Source organism: Mytilus galloprovincialis, chromosome 1 (assembly GCF_965363235.1).
Source record: "Mytilus galloprovincialis chromosome 1, xbMytGall1.hap1.1, whole genome shotgun sequence".
Classification (NCBI taxonomy): domain Eukaryota; kingdom Metazoa; phylum Mollusca; class Bivalvia; order Mytilida; family Mytilidae; genus Mytilus; species Mytilus galloprovincialis.
Genome location: NC_134838.1, coordinates 76,955,565 through 76,969,110, shown reverse-complemented (window position 1 = coordinate 76,969,110; position 13,546 = coordinate 76,955,565). Strand labels below are relative to the sequence as shown.

At 31.2% G+C, this 13,546-nt stretch overlaps 1 protein-coding gene across 1 annotated transcript in view; it reads right to left on the bottom strand.

Annotated features, from left to right (window-relative positions):
- Positions 1 to 5,160: 5,160 nt before the first annotated feature.
- The window catches only part of LOC143042629 (uncharacterized), a 49,010-nt gene continuing 40,624 nt past the window's right edge, over positions 5,161 to 13,546 (bottom strand). The window contains exons 14-19 of the mRNA XM_076215403.1: positions 12,650 to 12,763; positions 10,972 to 11,085; positions 10,333 to 10,446; positions 9,812 to 9,922; positions 6,365 to 6,455; positions 5,161 to 5,941 (exon numbers count right to left, since the gene is read on the bottom strand). Coding sequence (XP_076071518.1) covers positions 5,857 to 5,941; positions 6,365 to 6,455; positions 9,812 to 9,922; positions 10,333 to 10,446; positions 10,972 to 11,085; positions 12,650 to 12,763 — 629 coding nt within the window. The 3' untranslated portion in view covers positions 5,161 to 5,856. The remainder of the gene's footprint in view (positions 5,942 to 6,364; positions 6,456 to 9,811; positions 9,923 to 10,332; positions 10,447 to 10,971; positions 11,086 to 12,649; positions 12,764 to 13,546) is intronic.

The window sequence follows — 13,546 nt, the reverse complement described above, 5'->3', positions numbered from 1 at the left end:
TGAAGACAAGCCTTTGTACTGTGACTTTGTTTTAAAATTTCAAACATGAGGCTGTTACGGCCCTGGTCAATGTTTTTAAGCAATACATAGTTTCCTTTCATTTTGTTGTTGGCTTTCTGAAATAAATGTTTACATATTATAGACTATCATGATTCTTTTTTTTCAATTTCAGTTAAACACTATGTCTGATTTGCTTTTTCAGAAACTTTAGCATGTTTAAATGTCTTTTTCTTTTTCTTCATCTTTTTGAAACCCTAGTTTTGTATTACCACTGACCAGTTCAGTAAAAAAACAGCTGCTTCCTGTTTGTTTAAATATGTTTGTAACCTTTCTAACATGCTATTATTTTCCGTTATTTTTTATTCCGTGTCTATAGATAGTCTTGATCGGAGAGTCAAGATTTATTTTGTCTGTTGGTTGCTTGGCTAGCGTAAGCTAATCGATTTACCTCACATTTTGAAGTTGGATGGAGATTGTTTTTAAATAAATGCCGTACCTTTGTACTTTGGTTTCCTGTCGGTTTTTTCTCAATTTTAAATTGGGAAGTTTTATCATTTGTTTTGCATGATTATTAATTTTGACTTGCAAATGAACAATTAATAAATCTAGTCCCATGTGTGCTAGCGAAATGTCTTTAGTGTAATCCAAAACCTTATTTGTGACTTGCCTGATGTATATTTTGCTGTCATAAAGCAACGTTTATACGATTGTCTAAAACAAGAACTTGATGCTCAGTTACATATGTCTCCAAAATGTTCTAATTATAAATATATGTTAGATAATTTTTGTCTGCAATTTTATTTATGCAAACCAATTCCAAATGTTTACAAAAAATGTATAACAAAAATAAGATTAAAGTAGCCACAACTTAGCTATAGAAAATGGAAGATTTTATGGTATAACAAGAAATAATAGAATATGTACTTTTTGTAAAAATGATATAGAGGATGAGTTTCATTTCATCCTCAAATGTCCACGTTTTCAAGGTTTTAGAATAATTTATATTAAGCCATTTTATTGGAAAAAACCGTCGATGTACAAATTTATTAAACTGATGAGTACTAATAATGTAAAAGAATTGTGTAATTTAGGTAAATTTATTTTTAGATCTTTTAAGCTTAGATCCGAAATGTTAAAATAATGTTTGTTTATCATTACAACACCTTCTGCTGTCACATAGTCTGTGTTTATGTATGTATTATATGTTTTATTGATGTTGATATAATTGTATACCTATAGTTTATATAGACTTTGGTAATAAAGACATAAAGATAATCTCGGAGTGTAATTTTTATTTCAACTTTTACGTTTGCTTCAGCACAACCTAAAACACGAAAACTTTCATTTTCTTGTAAGAATGAGATTCGTTACTTCAAACAAAAATCGCTTTTATCTTTTTTTTTTCTTTTTTGCAGTAAAAGACCGGTTTCTTAAAAAAAAACTTTCATACAATCGACTAAACGAAGTATAAGCTTCGGGAAGGTCAAGGATTATAACATATTTTTCGTAATTTTGCAAAAATCGAAAATTTACGGTAATTAATGGTCGAATTGAAGCTTAATACCTACCAAAAAATCTCAATGAGCGAAAAGACTTTCATTTTAGTCATCTCTGGTGTATTTATGATGGCTTGGTTTGAAGCGAGAACAGACGAACTATGCTTACTAGTGTTGCATAAAAAAAAATGAGGATATGGTTTGTCCTTTATGAATCTATATTGCAAATTTGACTCATATAAGGATAATGTTTGTCTCATAGAAAAATCGGTAGTTTTAACCGATAATTTATTTTTCGATTTTTATCGGATATAGTAGTTATTTGGAAAAATACAAACCGTATAATTAATTATTAAAGTTTCGTATGCATCATAAATCAACCGGCTCCGGCAACTTTTGACTTGTTCTAATATCAATAGTAATGATTTTCAGCGGAGAAAAAGATAGATATTTTGGTCGTGGTTGAAAGAATCGTAAAAGTGTTATTTTTCTAAATTCTGTTTGTTTAATCGGACAAAGTAGAGTCTTAATTTGATTTTTTTTGCCGAACTGGACTCTATATTGTGTATTGAATTGAAAGTTTGCAAACGTTCCGACCAATAAAATTCATTTTAATATGTAACGCGAACTTCAACGAGAGCACCTAGATGAAATATTTTATCTATACTACAATCAGTTTTAACTTAGAAATTTCCGCTCAAATATATAGGAAATAAAATTATATGAAAACAACAATGCAGAATGTTTCTTTTCCATTTTTTTTTTAACAATGTTTATGTTCATTTCAATTTGGTAAGTAGACTTATATTTAATGCCCAAAACGTAAATATATGTTTTCTTTTAAGGGGGTTCGCGGGTCTAAATCATTTATATAGGATTTCTCTATATTTTTCTATAAATGAACTTTATCTTATAGTTAATAGAAAAATAAAATAAAAAAGTGGCGTCACCGTTCATTTGCGCTCACAATCTGCCTTCGAAAGAAGCATACATTTTTGTAAAGGTGTTTTTTTTCTGTCGAAGTAATAGGAGAAATAAAGGTAATATCGAAATAAAAAAAAAGAAATTTATTACAGAAATCGCTAAAATTTTACAGTAATTTAGTTTAAGTACAGCTTATATAGAAATTATATTAAAAAAGATATCAATTTTAGAGCCAAAAAAATGGCATTTTTCCACCAAAGGGAGATAATTTGGAACTTTTTCAATAGTATATACATTTTGAAAGTCAGCTGGGGCCAACACGAATTGATTGTTTTGAATGATTTTTGCACCATATGATAAAGTAACAACTACAAAAGGAAATAAATAAAATTTGTAATGAAAAACAAATGTTTGATTTTTTTCTGAAAACTTTTATACCCTCGAGCCTCCTTAAAACATACCGTGAGAGTATGCCGATAAATAGCCAGTCTAGGTCGTTAAACTTAAATCAACTTACCCATCGTTATCGCAGACTAAAATTTAACTCATATATATATGTTCATTTATGACAAGTACGTCAGGATGCATGACAGCACAATAATCTTTTTACAGAATCGTAAGAACAATATTTTTGTTTGATATTTGCTTCTCTTCCACAATTAACGCCCGATTTGGCCAGTGACCGGTATTACAATTTAACACAGTTTTAAAAGTTCAGTGGGCTGCTACTTCATTTATAATTTTGGGTATGACTTTCTGTTTATCATATTCAACATACGTCAACATTGTCTTCATCAATTTTATTATTCAATTCATCAAAACCTTGTTTTTCATTACAAGCTTTTCCGTATATCAATATACGGCAAGAGAATGAATATTTGTTGCTTACCGGAAATATAAGATACATCGATTTAAATTATGTACACAATAAATAATTGCTGTGTAGTTTCCATGTCTACATTTGATTTACGAGTACAATATAGTAAACATAAAAAGAGAAAAGAGAAACGGTAAATATACAGGAATACATAAAGTTTCGTAAATAGTTGCAAAGGACCACATGTTACTTACATGCCATGAGGTTTCATAGCATTCAGTAATTTTTGAAACGCACATATATATGTGCGATAAAGATCTAGTGCATTTGAGCAAATTAAATTTATGTTATCCATCTAACTATTTTATTTTCAACAGATTCCCTAGTTTGACATTTTTAAACCACGCGTGCATATATATTTTAATGTTTTTATTTAAATGCCTTATATATGAAAATGTCACGTGTATTATACGTTCGTTTAATTAAATTGTGGAGCATGTGACTTAATAAGACTACGCATTTAAAGTTTGAAACAAAAAACGATAGATACATCGAGGTCGTTTTGCTTGGGTGATTTACCTGTAAAAAGCTCGGGTCTCATCCATGTTTAAAACGAATTAATGGATGTTTGAAATAGTTTAACGGGGGCGTGGCCTATTAGTTTAACGCAACTAACCAGCAACTTGATTTCAATTGATTCACCGCAGAGAAATCTATTTGACTGGCGTTAAAATGAATTGATATGAATTGATATGAATTAAATATAATTTTTAATTTTTGTCAATCTTTATCAATAAACGATCAATCTCATTTAAATAGCGTTAACACGTTTTTGTCCGTTCAAGTTAAATTCGGGTTACTAGTGTGAACTTTTGTTGCACTAAAAAAAAACACTCGTTTGTTTAACAAAAATTGCATATTTCTTAATAAATTTGCTGTAAAACTCCTACAAAAATAACTTTTATATTAGGCGTAATCTTGTTTATCTCATATTTCCTTTTAATATTTTTCATTATCTACAAGAGCCATCTTTCAGATTGATTACTAAACTGTTCTTAAATATTTGTTTCTGTACGTTAGGAGTAACTTTTGGTAAAGAGAACTTCTGTATGAGAAATTATTGTTTATTAATAGATTCAATCTTCTAGAGTAAAAACGACTCTAGCGCCTCAATACAATGGAGTGTTTCGTAGACCTCTTTATATTAAAATTAGGAGATGTGGTATGATTGCCAATGAGAGTACTCTCCACAAGAGACCAATTGACGAAGAAATTATCATGATTTTGTAATTGTGAATAAAAAAATTGAAACCAGTCTGTCAGCGCTATAAAACCAGGTTCAATCCACCATTTTGATTTGAAAATTCCTGTACCAGGTCAGGAATATGACAGTTGTTATCCATTCGTTTGATGTGTTTGATCATTTGATTTTGCCATTTGTTTTGGGACTTTTTGTTTTGAATTTTCCTAGGAGTTAAGTATTTTTGTGATTTTATGTATACAACTATTACGGTATCGGAATGTGCATATGACTACTGGGGCAATTAAATCGATTTCCATGCGCAAGTCACGTCTGTTTTGGATTAACTTTCGTAATCAACGTACGAGACCAAAATTTCAATTTGCTGATTTGATTTTCTTTCAATTAAAATATATATTTTCCTTATTACGAAAGATAGGTGCAAGATACCAAAGGACATATAACAAACTGACAACATTGCACAAAATGAAGAAAAAAAACTAAAAGATTTACAATATTATGAAAAGTAAAAACACATACAGAACACAAAACTCGATTTTATTTATGAATTAGAAAAAAATCAACGATATAACGTTAATTTCTGATAAAGAAATCTACGTTATTGCAACAAATATATATATACAACAACATATGACAATTAGTGTAAACGTCATAATATAATGTTTAAATGGTAACTTTGTAATTGGTACAATCTTTTTCATTTTGCTTTAACCAAATAAAATTCGTACTATGCATTATCCCCATAAAATTCTTTCAAAATGACCAATATGACATTCAAATAACAGTAGAAAGTGGTTGTATTCAAGTACAATATCACACTTATACATGACGTATCTACAACTATTGCTTGCTTACATTGAAGTGATTTATTGCATTGATGACGATTTTCAATTTATAGACAGTTAACTTGGTTTCCATCATTTTAATAAGGCGACTGAACATGATTTCTATGACAACGATATAATGAAGCCTATGAATATTTAAACAAAAACCATCAAAACAAAATTTAATGTAAATATCATATGTGGTGGTCAACGATGTAAACAAAATAAACTTACAAAAAGAAGATTTCAGCTCGTGTACCAAAAGAACAGGATACAGGAATTATAGATTTGTTTGCATAAAACAAAATGATGAAAAATGAAACAATCATTAAAAAGTATGAAACAGTTGTAGTCAATACATTTTGTAAATGTATCACATCAGTCATAGTGCAAAGAATCTAGTTAAGTTGTAGGCTATTCAAACATTTAACAAGTTTTCGGAGCTCCTGTTGAAAATAATACATATACATCAGATTATTTTTATATCACTCATTTGCCGTAATATTTGTTATAACGAACACTGATAACCATCTGTCATATCCATGCCAAATCTAGTAGTTTTGGTTTAACATTTATTTTCAGTGGTTTAACTTTTTTCTTTTCATTGTCTCGTTTACACCTGAAAAATGCAAAAACAAATGTTATAAGATTATAGTGTACGTACGTTTATTATTGTACAAGCAAAGACTTTAACGCATATCACATACCACACATATCATATGCATATGAAGTAATATGTTGACAAAAATACTTGACAATCTCTAAATTCCAGCTTACACCTCCGTTTACAAGTAATTTAAAGACAATTTGTGTCAACATCAGATATACTAGTAGCAAGCTGATAGTTTTGTTTTCATCTTTTTAAAAATCTCATAGTTATCAAACATTTCATGTATATATAAAAAAGAAAAAGAATTCGATGAAACTAAAATCTAAACAAGCGTTTTGTAAATGATAAGTTTTTTTTTTTTAAATGTAGATTTTTTTCTTTCTGAAATATTTTTTAGAAGTCAATACTACTGTATATATTCAAAGTACTTACATTTCAAAAAAACTCCTAAAACAACAACAACAAAAAGTCGCAAGAACTGCAACAGATGCTAAGGCTATAAAAGCTATGGACCATGATGAAACTACAAATAGATTAATAGTATATTTTTAATGACAGAAAATAATATTGTTGTGAGTGTCTTAAATAAATACATTACTAGTACATTCTGTTTTCAAATTTTGTTATGAAGAATTCAAACTTTTCTTAAAACAAAAAGACAGGACATTTGTTGACATATAGCGTACTCATAGCGATATCTGAAAATTCTTGAGGATTACTAATAAATAGATACATGTGCGCTACGTTTGCTGCCTTCTATTTGTGTATGCACTTGAATACCCTGTATTTCCTTTAACAGTTCATATAAATCAAAGCTATATATTCCTTGTTCTTTAATATTACAACCGATGTACAGGATATGGGCATACTGGTTAACCCACGTTTACGTTTAGTTTAGTTTAAACATATTTTATTGTTCAAAATGACAAATGGATTAGACACAAGTGTTACAACTAAGTAACGTCTTCTCCTAACACATACTAAAATCATACTAACAAATAATTTAAGAATAAAGACATGAACACAAAAGAAAACTTAACGGTATGGATTTTAATCGAGTGCATTTTTTTACAGTATAATAAAAACACAAACACACCGAACTGTTAGTTGAATTACCTTTGCGCCAATCCTTTTTTTTTTGTCTTGACATAACTTTAATGTGTCTGTGTGTTTCTCATAATAATGCGTGAGATCTTAATATATTATCCAAGTTTAATCTTAATATTCTTTCGTTAAAATCCTTTGTATAGTTATTGATAACATAACATAATGCGGGGTTCACACATTGCCGATTATTGCTCCCGTTTGAGATCAGACAGCGATACGACACGAAAAGTGAAAAAGTTGGATTACTATCCTCCATTATCTGGAATGTCCTATCATTGTCTGAACGCATTCGTTTTAGTTCGAAACAGATTCCTACGGGTCGGGAAGGGTCCGAATAGTTCGGCGAAGCACTCCGACAATTAGGTGGGTCCCGTAACATTCGGGGAAACTCAGACGATTTTGTCTAGTCGGATTACAATCGTGCCTATGTCGTGACAGATTCTGCTGTATCGGATCAAAATCCTAACAATGTTCTGTGTATTCTGGGCGGTGTCCTGTGGAACGGAAATGATCTGGAGAAATTTTTCATTGCTGTTTTTCTTTGTTTTTTGGTTAATACGAAATTCGTCAATGATACCCACGTCAAAGTCGTGACAATTACAGAATACAATACGACAGAGATCAGAAAAAGTCGTTTGCAATGCGATAGAGTGGACAGTGATAGGATTACGTTCCGACAGTACCTGATCATCCCGAGTATGCCGACAGTTTTTGAACGGATAACGTCCGTCAGCGTCGGTTCACTGTCTGGTCACTGTCTGATCTCTGTCGGATTACATTCGGTAGAATCGGGACGCAGTCGTGACATACTCGGTCGAATTTTACCAGGCGAAAGATACAAATTGGATTGGAAGCGGATTGAGAGCGGGATTTTCGGGATAAATTTGCTTGGAAACGGTTGAATATCGACGCTTCCTGACCAATATCTGATTGTTGTCGTGATTTTAATTAAAGTTTGAATTTCCATCCACGATTCACAGGATCTTGATCTGACTTTTTACAAATTTTAATCGGGAATGGACCTGTCAAGGACGGCAGTAAAAATCGTGAATGTGTGACCCCAGGTTAACAGTAGTTATTCATCAAGATCATTCGATTATTGCCATTACATGTATATAGAAATATCTTTATCACATTTGTTGTAAACAGAATTTAGGTTGTCAATGCAGAGAAAAACGTTTGATGTTTTTATATACTTTAATATACTTTTGAACAAATAAACAAATATTATCATTTTCTTCAGTACTTAAAGCATCGTCACCAAAAATTAATACAATATAGTAGATAGTGTTCAACATTTTCATTGATAAAACCACATAAACAATTTGCATTTTGTATCAAAATTACTTTGAACAAGTCAGCATGCAGTGCGGTACATCTGCTACGCAGTCGTGTGTGTAAAACAGAATACAAACGGTCTCCTAAAGAACAATATCTCAGGGATTTATTATTTCTATAGTATAGTTTATGCAAATTAGATTTTTCAAAGGAAAATGAAAGAATATGTCTTATACTTGAGTCTCAAGAATTCCACAATGCAATAGATGACGGAAAATAAGACTGTTGATAAGCTGATGAACGATTTACGGGAATAGTAATATTTTGACTGTTTCGCAAATTTAATTACAAATATTTGATACAAAATCCGGAACCAAATCGTGTAAATTATCCGGCTCTTGGTTATTAATAATCTTATACAACAAAGATGATTTTTTAACCTCACGTCTGACGCTTAATTCTTCCCATCCCGTCTCTAAAAAGACACTGTTCCGGCTAGCGTAGCTTGTTAATTCCGAAACTATTCAAGCAGCCTCGGTTTGGATATTTTCCAACCGATCAGAATTTACTTGTCCATAGTTACCCCATACTTCTGATGAATACTCCAAAATTTGCCGAATAAAGGTCATATATCTTTTTTCCAAATTTTACTTTTCGTAAAACATTATGCTGCTTCGAAGTTTTTTCTATCAGCTTATCAACATGCTTACTCCATTTACAATCACTACTAAATATGACATCAAGATACTTATGCGTATGAACTGGTTCTAATGTAACACCATCAAAAGAAAAAGAAAAATTACTTTGTATAGTTTTCATACTGAATATCATAATATTTGTTTTATTACGTTTACGTGTATCTTCCATAATATTTATTAAAGGAACTTCTCATCATAGTTTTATGAGATTTAGAACTAAGCTGAATACTTCCATACTATACCATGTGACCTGTTTAACTCGCTAATAATATCCCTGCTTAGCAAATTCTAACACATAACGCCCATGTATGATTTTTTTTACGAATTTGGTCAAGGAATTTGAAAACCAGCTTCATTGTGGCTTGTCTCGTATGATGCATCTGTCATCAACGTACTGCTTATCGAAACCATGTAGCGTCAGTATCATAACCGTGCATTAGATCATCGTTCAACTTGTTTAAATTTGCGTTGTATATGATATAGAATTATTATATTTTACTTCGTTTTTCAATGGATAACCTCGAGCCTGTTCCAAAATATAAGTTCTTAAAATGATCATACACTCTGGATTACTGGTCTGGTGTTGCAAATTAAGGCAACAGTGGTTTACTAATGTTAGAAACTCACACATCGATTAAGAAGTCAAATTAAGGTTACCAATAGATTATCGCATGCACTCTAAAAGGAGCTAAACATGATGCGTAATCCGAACAGTGAACAATCCATGTAGTCTGAGTTCACTTATTAGCTAGTTGTTGACTATATGTCATCGCTTCTATTTATCTAGTGTACTTACGTTTGTTACATGTTTTGCCTGTGAGGACGATTGTACAATCACAATAAAAATCATTAACTCGATCATTGCATGTTCCGTACTGACATGGATTGTTGGCACAGTCGTCTATGTCTATAAACAAAACATACATTTTCATTTCTATTCTGCACATCATGCTTTCACTTGAAAATTTGTGTTAATATCTTCATTAAATGAGACCAGCAGAATTTGTTTTCTCCTTGATTTGTCGTCATTACTTTGACTTTTTTTGTTATGTCTGATTTTCTTTTTTTCAATTGTTTTTTTTCGGGGAGGGGTCTAGTGTAAATGATGCTTTCGAACTTTTTTCTCTATATATACGATGACTTAAAAAGACTTTTTTATTTGTAAAGAAATTCACATTTATAGGATTGATCTTTTGTTTTTATTTTGCATTCAGATTGATTTTATACAGAAGAATTGTGTACCTAAAATAGTAAAATCAAATAAAGCTTCTAAAATAAAATAAATTTCAAATGATTCGCCATTTTGTGTTTAATTACCTGTCTGACAGTGTGTGTCGGTAAACCCATCAGCACATGTACAGTTATATCCGTTGACTTGGTCACTACAAGTAGCTCCATTCTCACATGGGTTAGATGCACATTCGTCAATATCTGTGGCATAATTGCATAATACATGTAATTTTGTTTTAAATAAAGATTATGTAAGTTTAATCATAATTCATTTAACATTATCGTATCATACTGATGAAGGATATCTGTTACATGAAATATGTACAAATACTTTTTTGACTTGTTTTATTTTAACATTGATGTACTTTTGTACACTTTTTGAGTAGTATACTTAACGTAAAATATTACCGTGATTTTTTTCTCAAATAATCAAAGATAAAAACAAAAGTGAAAACGCCTTCCACTGAATTAAAAATGGCAAGTATCTGTTTTGATAACGCATATTCTTTATATATCATCGATATATAACATCGATATTCTTTTGAATATTCTCATGTGAAAGCGCAAAATTGATAATTACATATCCTGCATGAACAACTTATTATATTGAAGTTGTTATTTGACAATTATGTTTGTACTAAACCGATTGACATCGTACCATTCTCGAATATAGGATCTTTGAATTGTTGGATAGCAAACGTTTTTTTGTTTTTTTTTGTCTTTTACCTGTCTGACAATGTGTGTCAGTGAATCCATCAGCACATGTACAGTTATATCCGTTGACTTGGTCATTACAAGTAGCCCCATTCTTACATGGATTAGAGGCGCATTCGTCAATATCTGTTAAAAATAATCATATATTAATTGACTTTGGAAACGCATGTGAAAACCATACTTTCGATTCTCATTTTTAAATATATAATTCTTGTAAAATATAACTGTAACCATTCATGCATTACTTAATTGTCTACAATAGTTTGCAGTTCATAAGTTGCATTTATTGAGTAATGTTTATTGTTCAAATCATGTGACTGAAACCCTGTATTTTCTCCATATCGATGGATGTATCACCGCTGACAACAATGACTGCCTGTAACAAACGCAAAATGATTGACAGAAATGTCAACCAATTCTGATGGGAATGTAGGTTTGTACCTTCTGATTTGATCTCTGTCCCACACTTGAAAGTGTGTTTTACAATTGTTTCTGCTTGATATAGAGGTGACGTTGCTGCCAAAAAGATGTCTCGCAAACGACATTGCTTTATCAAATCTATAGAAGAGGGACGAAAGATACCAAAGGGACAGTCAAACTCATAAATAGAAAATAAACTGACAATGTCATGGCTAAAAATGGAGAAAAGACAAACAAACAAACAATAGTACACATGACACAACATAGAAAACTGAAGAATAAGCAACACGAACCCAACCAAAAATTAGGGGTGATCTCAGGTGCTCCGGAAGGGTAAGCAGATCCTGCTCGACAGTGGCACCCGTCGTGTTACTTATGTGATAACAAATCCGGTAAATAGTCTAATTCGGTAGGTCACATTCATGAAAAGGAAGGGGATTGTAGTTATGACGTAAGGAACATATCCGATATCATTTGTGAACATATTCGATATCATTGAAGTTGCAATGTCAAAACCTTTTTTTTTTATCTGGTCATGGGTGATCATCAACACATCGTACCTCCCTGTACCGTTGTTGTGACGACAATAAGTGGAGTTTCTTGCGTGAAATGTCAAAGTAATTTCATGTTCACGTATTCCTGACTGCATCATGATTATGGTCTAATTCCGATTGTCATTGCTTTATCTCAGTAAAATGAAGATGTAATTTTTAATAATGATTTAATGATGGGTATTTATTAAAAGAATTGTTTTACGTTTAACTTTTTTTCAAAGAATCATTAATTGGTATCCAATAACGCTTTAAAAGCTTCAAAATATCAGAATGTAAAATTTCCTCAGGTAAGGCAGGTATCTAATTTTCCTTTTTTTCTACAAGTATGGTAAACATAATGAGTATTTATATAAGGATCAATCATGATTTGGTTTTGACAAATCTCCCAAAATATGTGTTAAGTTTGTTAAGGCCGTCAGTTAATACACGTATAAATGGGTTTTTTTTCAATTTCGTATAAATATGCGTCTATCACTTATTAGTGATATTATGACTTGTCTCATAATTATCTAGATTATATATATACTTCTCAAATATTGCCTTGGTGTTTCTCAATAAATATAGTAACACTCATATATTATATGAGAATCAACATTTTTTTCCAATTTAGAATTATATTGCACTGAAAAAGGAAGTACCTCAAACATAACTATCAGTAAGGTCAATTATAGTCACGTAATAATAACGAATTGCAAATGTTTTATCAATTTGTTTACCTGTCTCGCAGTTTGTGTCAGTGAATCCAGCAGCACATGCACATTCGTATCCGTTGATTTGGTCATTACAAGTAGCGCCATTCTGACATGGGTTAGATGAGCATTCGTCAATATCTGTAAATAAAATACTGATTTTTGGAATACTTGTGTCATTACATGTAACACATGAACTCAGAGTTAAATTTTATTCTGCGCTTATCAAATTTTGTATTGTATTGATACTTAACAGGCATAACAATATTTCCCGACTTGTTTAATATACTTGTCATATATCTGTACTATCAAATTAACAGAATCCATTTTGTATGTCGCTTCTCTTCCATCCACAATAAAATTAATCATCATGTCTCTGTGTCCTTTGCATAGTCTCATTTGATTTCTCTGTGAGGATTATTTTGGTAGGAAACGAAAATAGAGGTGTGTAGATATTGTTTACATCATCAGACGAACTTTTGAGTCATAGACAAGAGGTTGTTACTTTTGAGTGATAGACAAGAGGTTGAAGTCGTCCATATTGAGATCCTGCAAAACGTGTTTCTAATAGAAAATTTTAATTGCAAATGGTTTACACTGACAAATCGCATTATGTAGTCATCCATTTAGAGGGATTATGATTTATTGAGTAATTCATTATGGCTCTATTCATATGACGTAATAAGCTCCCCATATTGGAATATTTATTTTCTTTAAAGTCAACAGCTCATTGAAACTTATAAAAGAAGATGTGGTATGATTGCCAATGAGACAACTCTCCACAAGAGACAAAAATGACACAGAAATTAATAACTATAGGTCATCCCACGGCCTTCAACAATAAGCAAAGCCCATACCGCAAAGTCAGCTATAAAAGGCCCCGAAATGACAATGTCAAACAATTAAAACGAGAAAATTGACGGC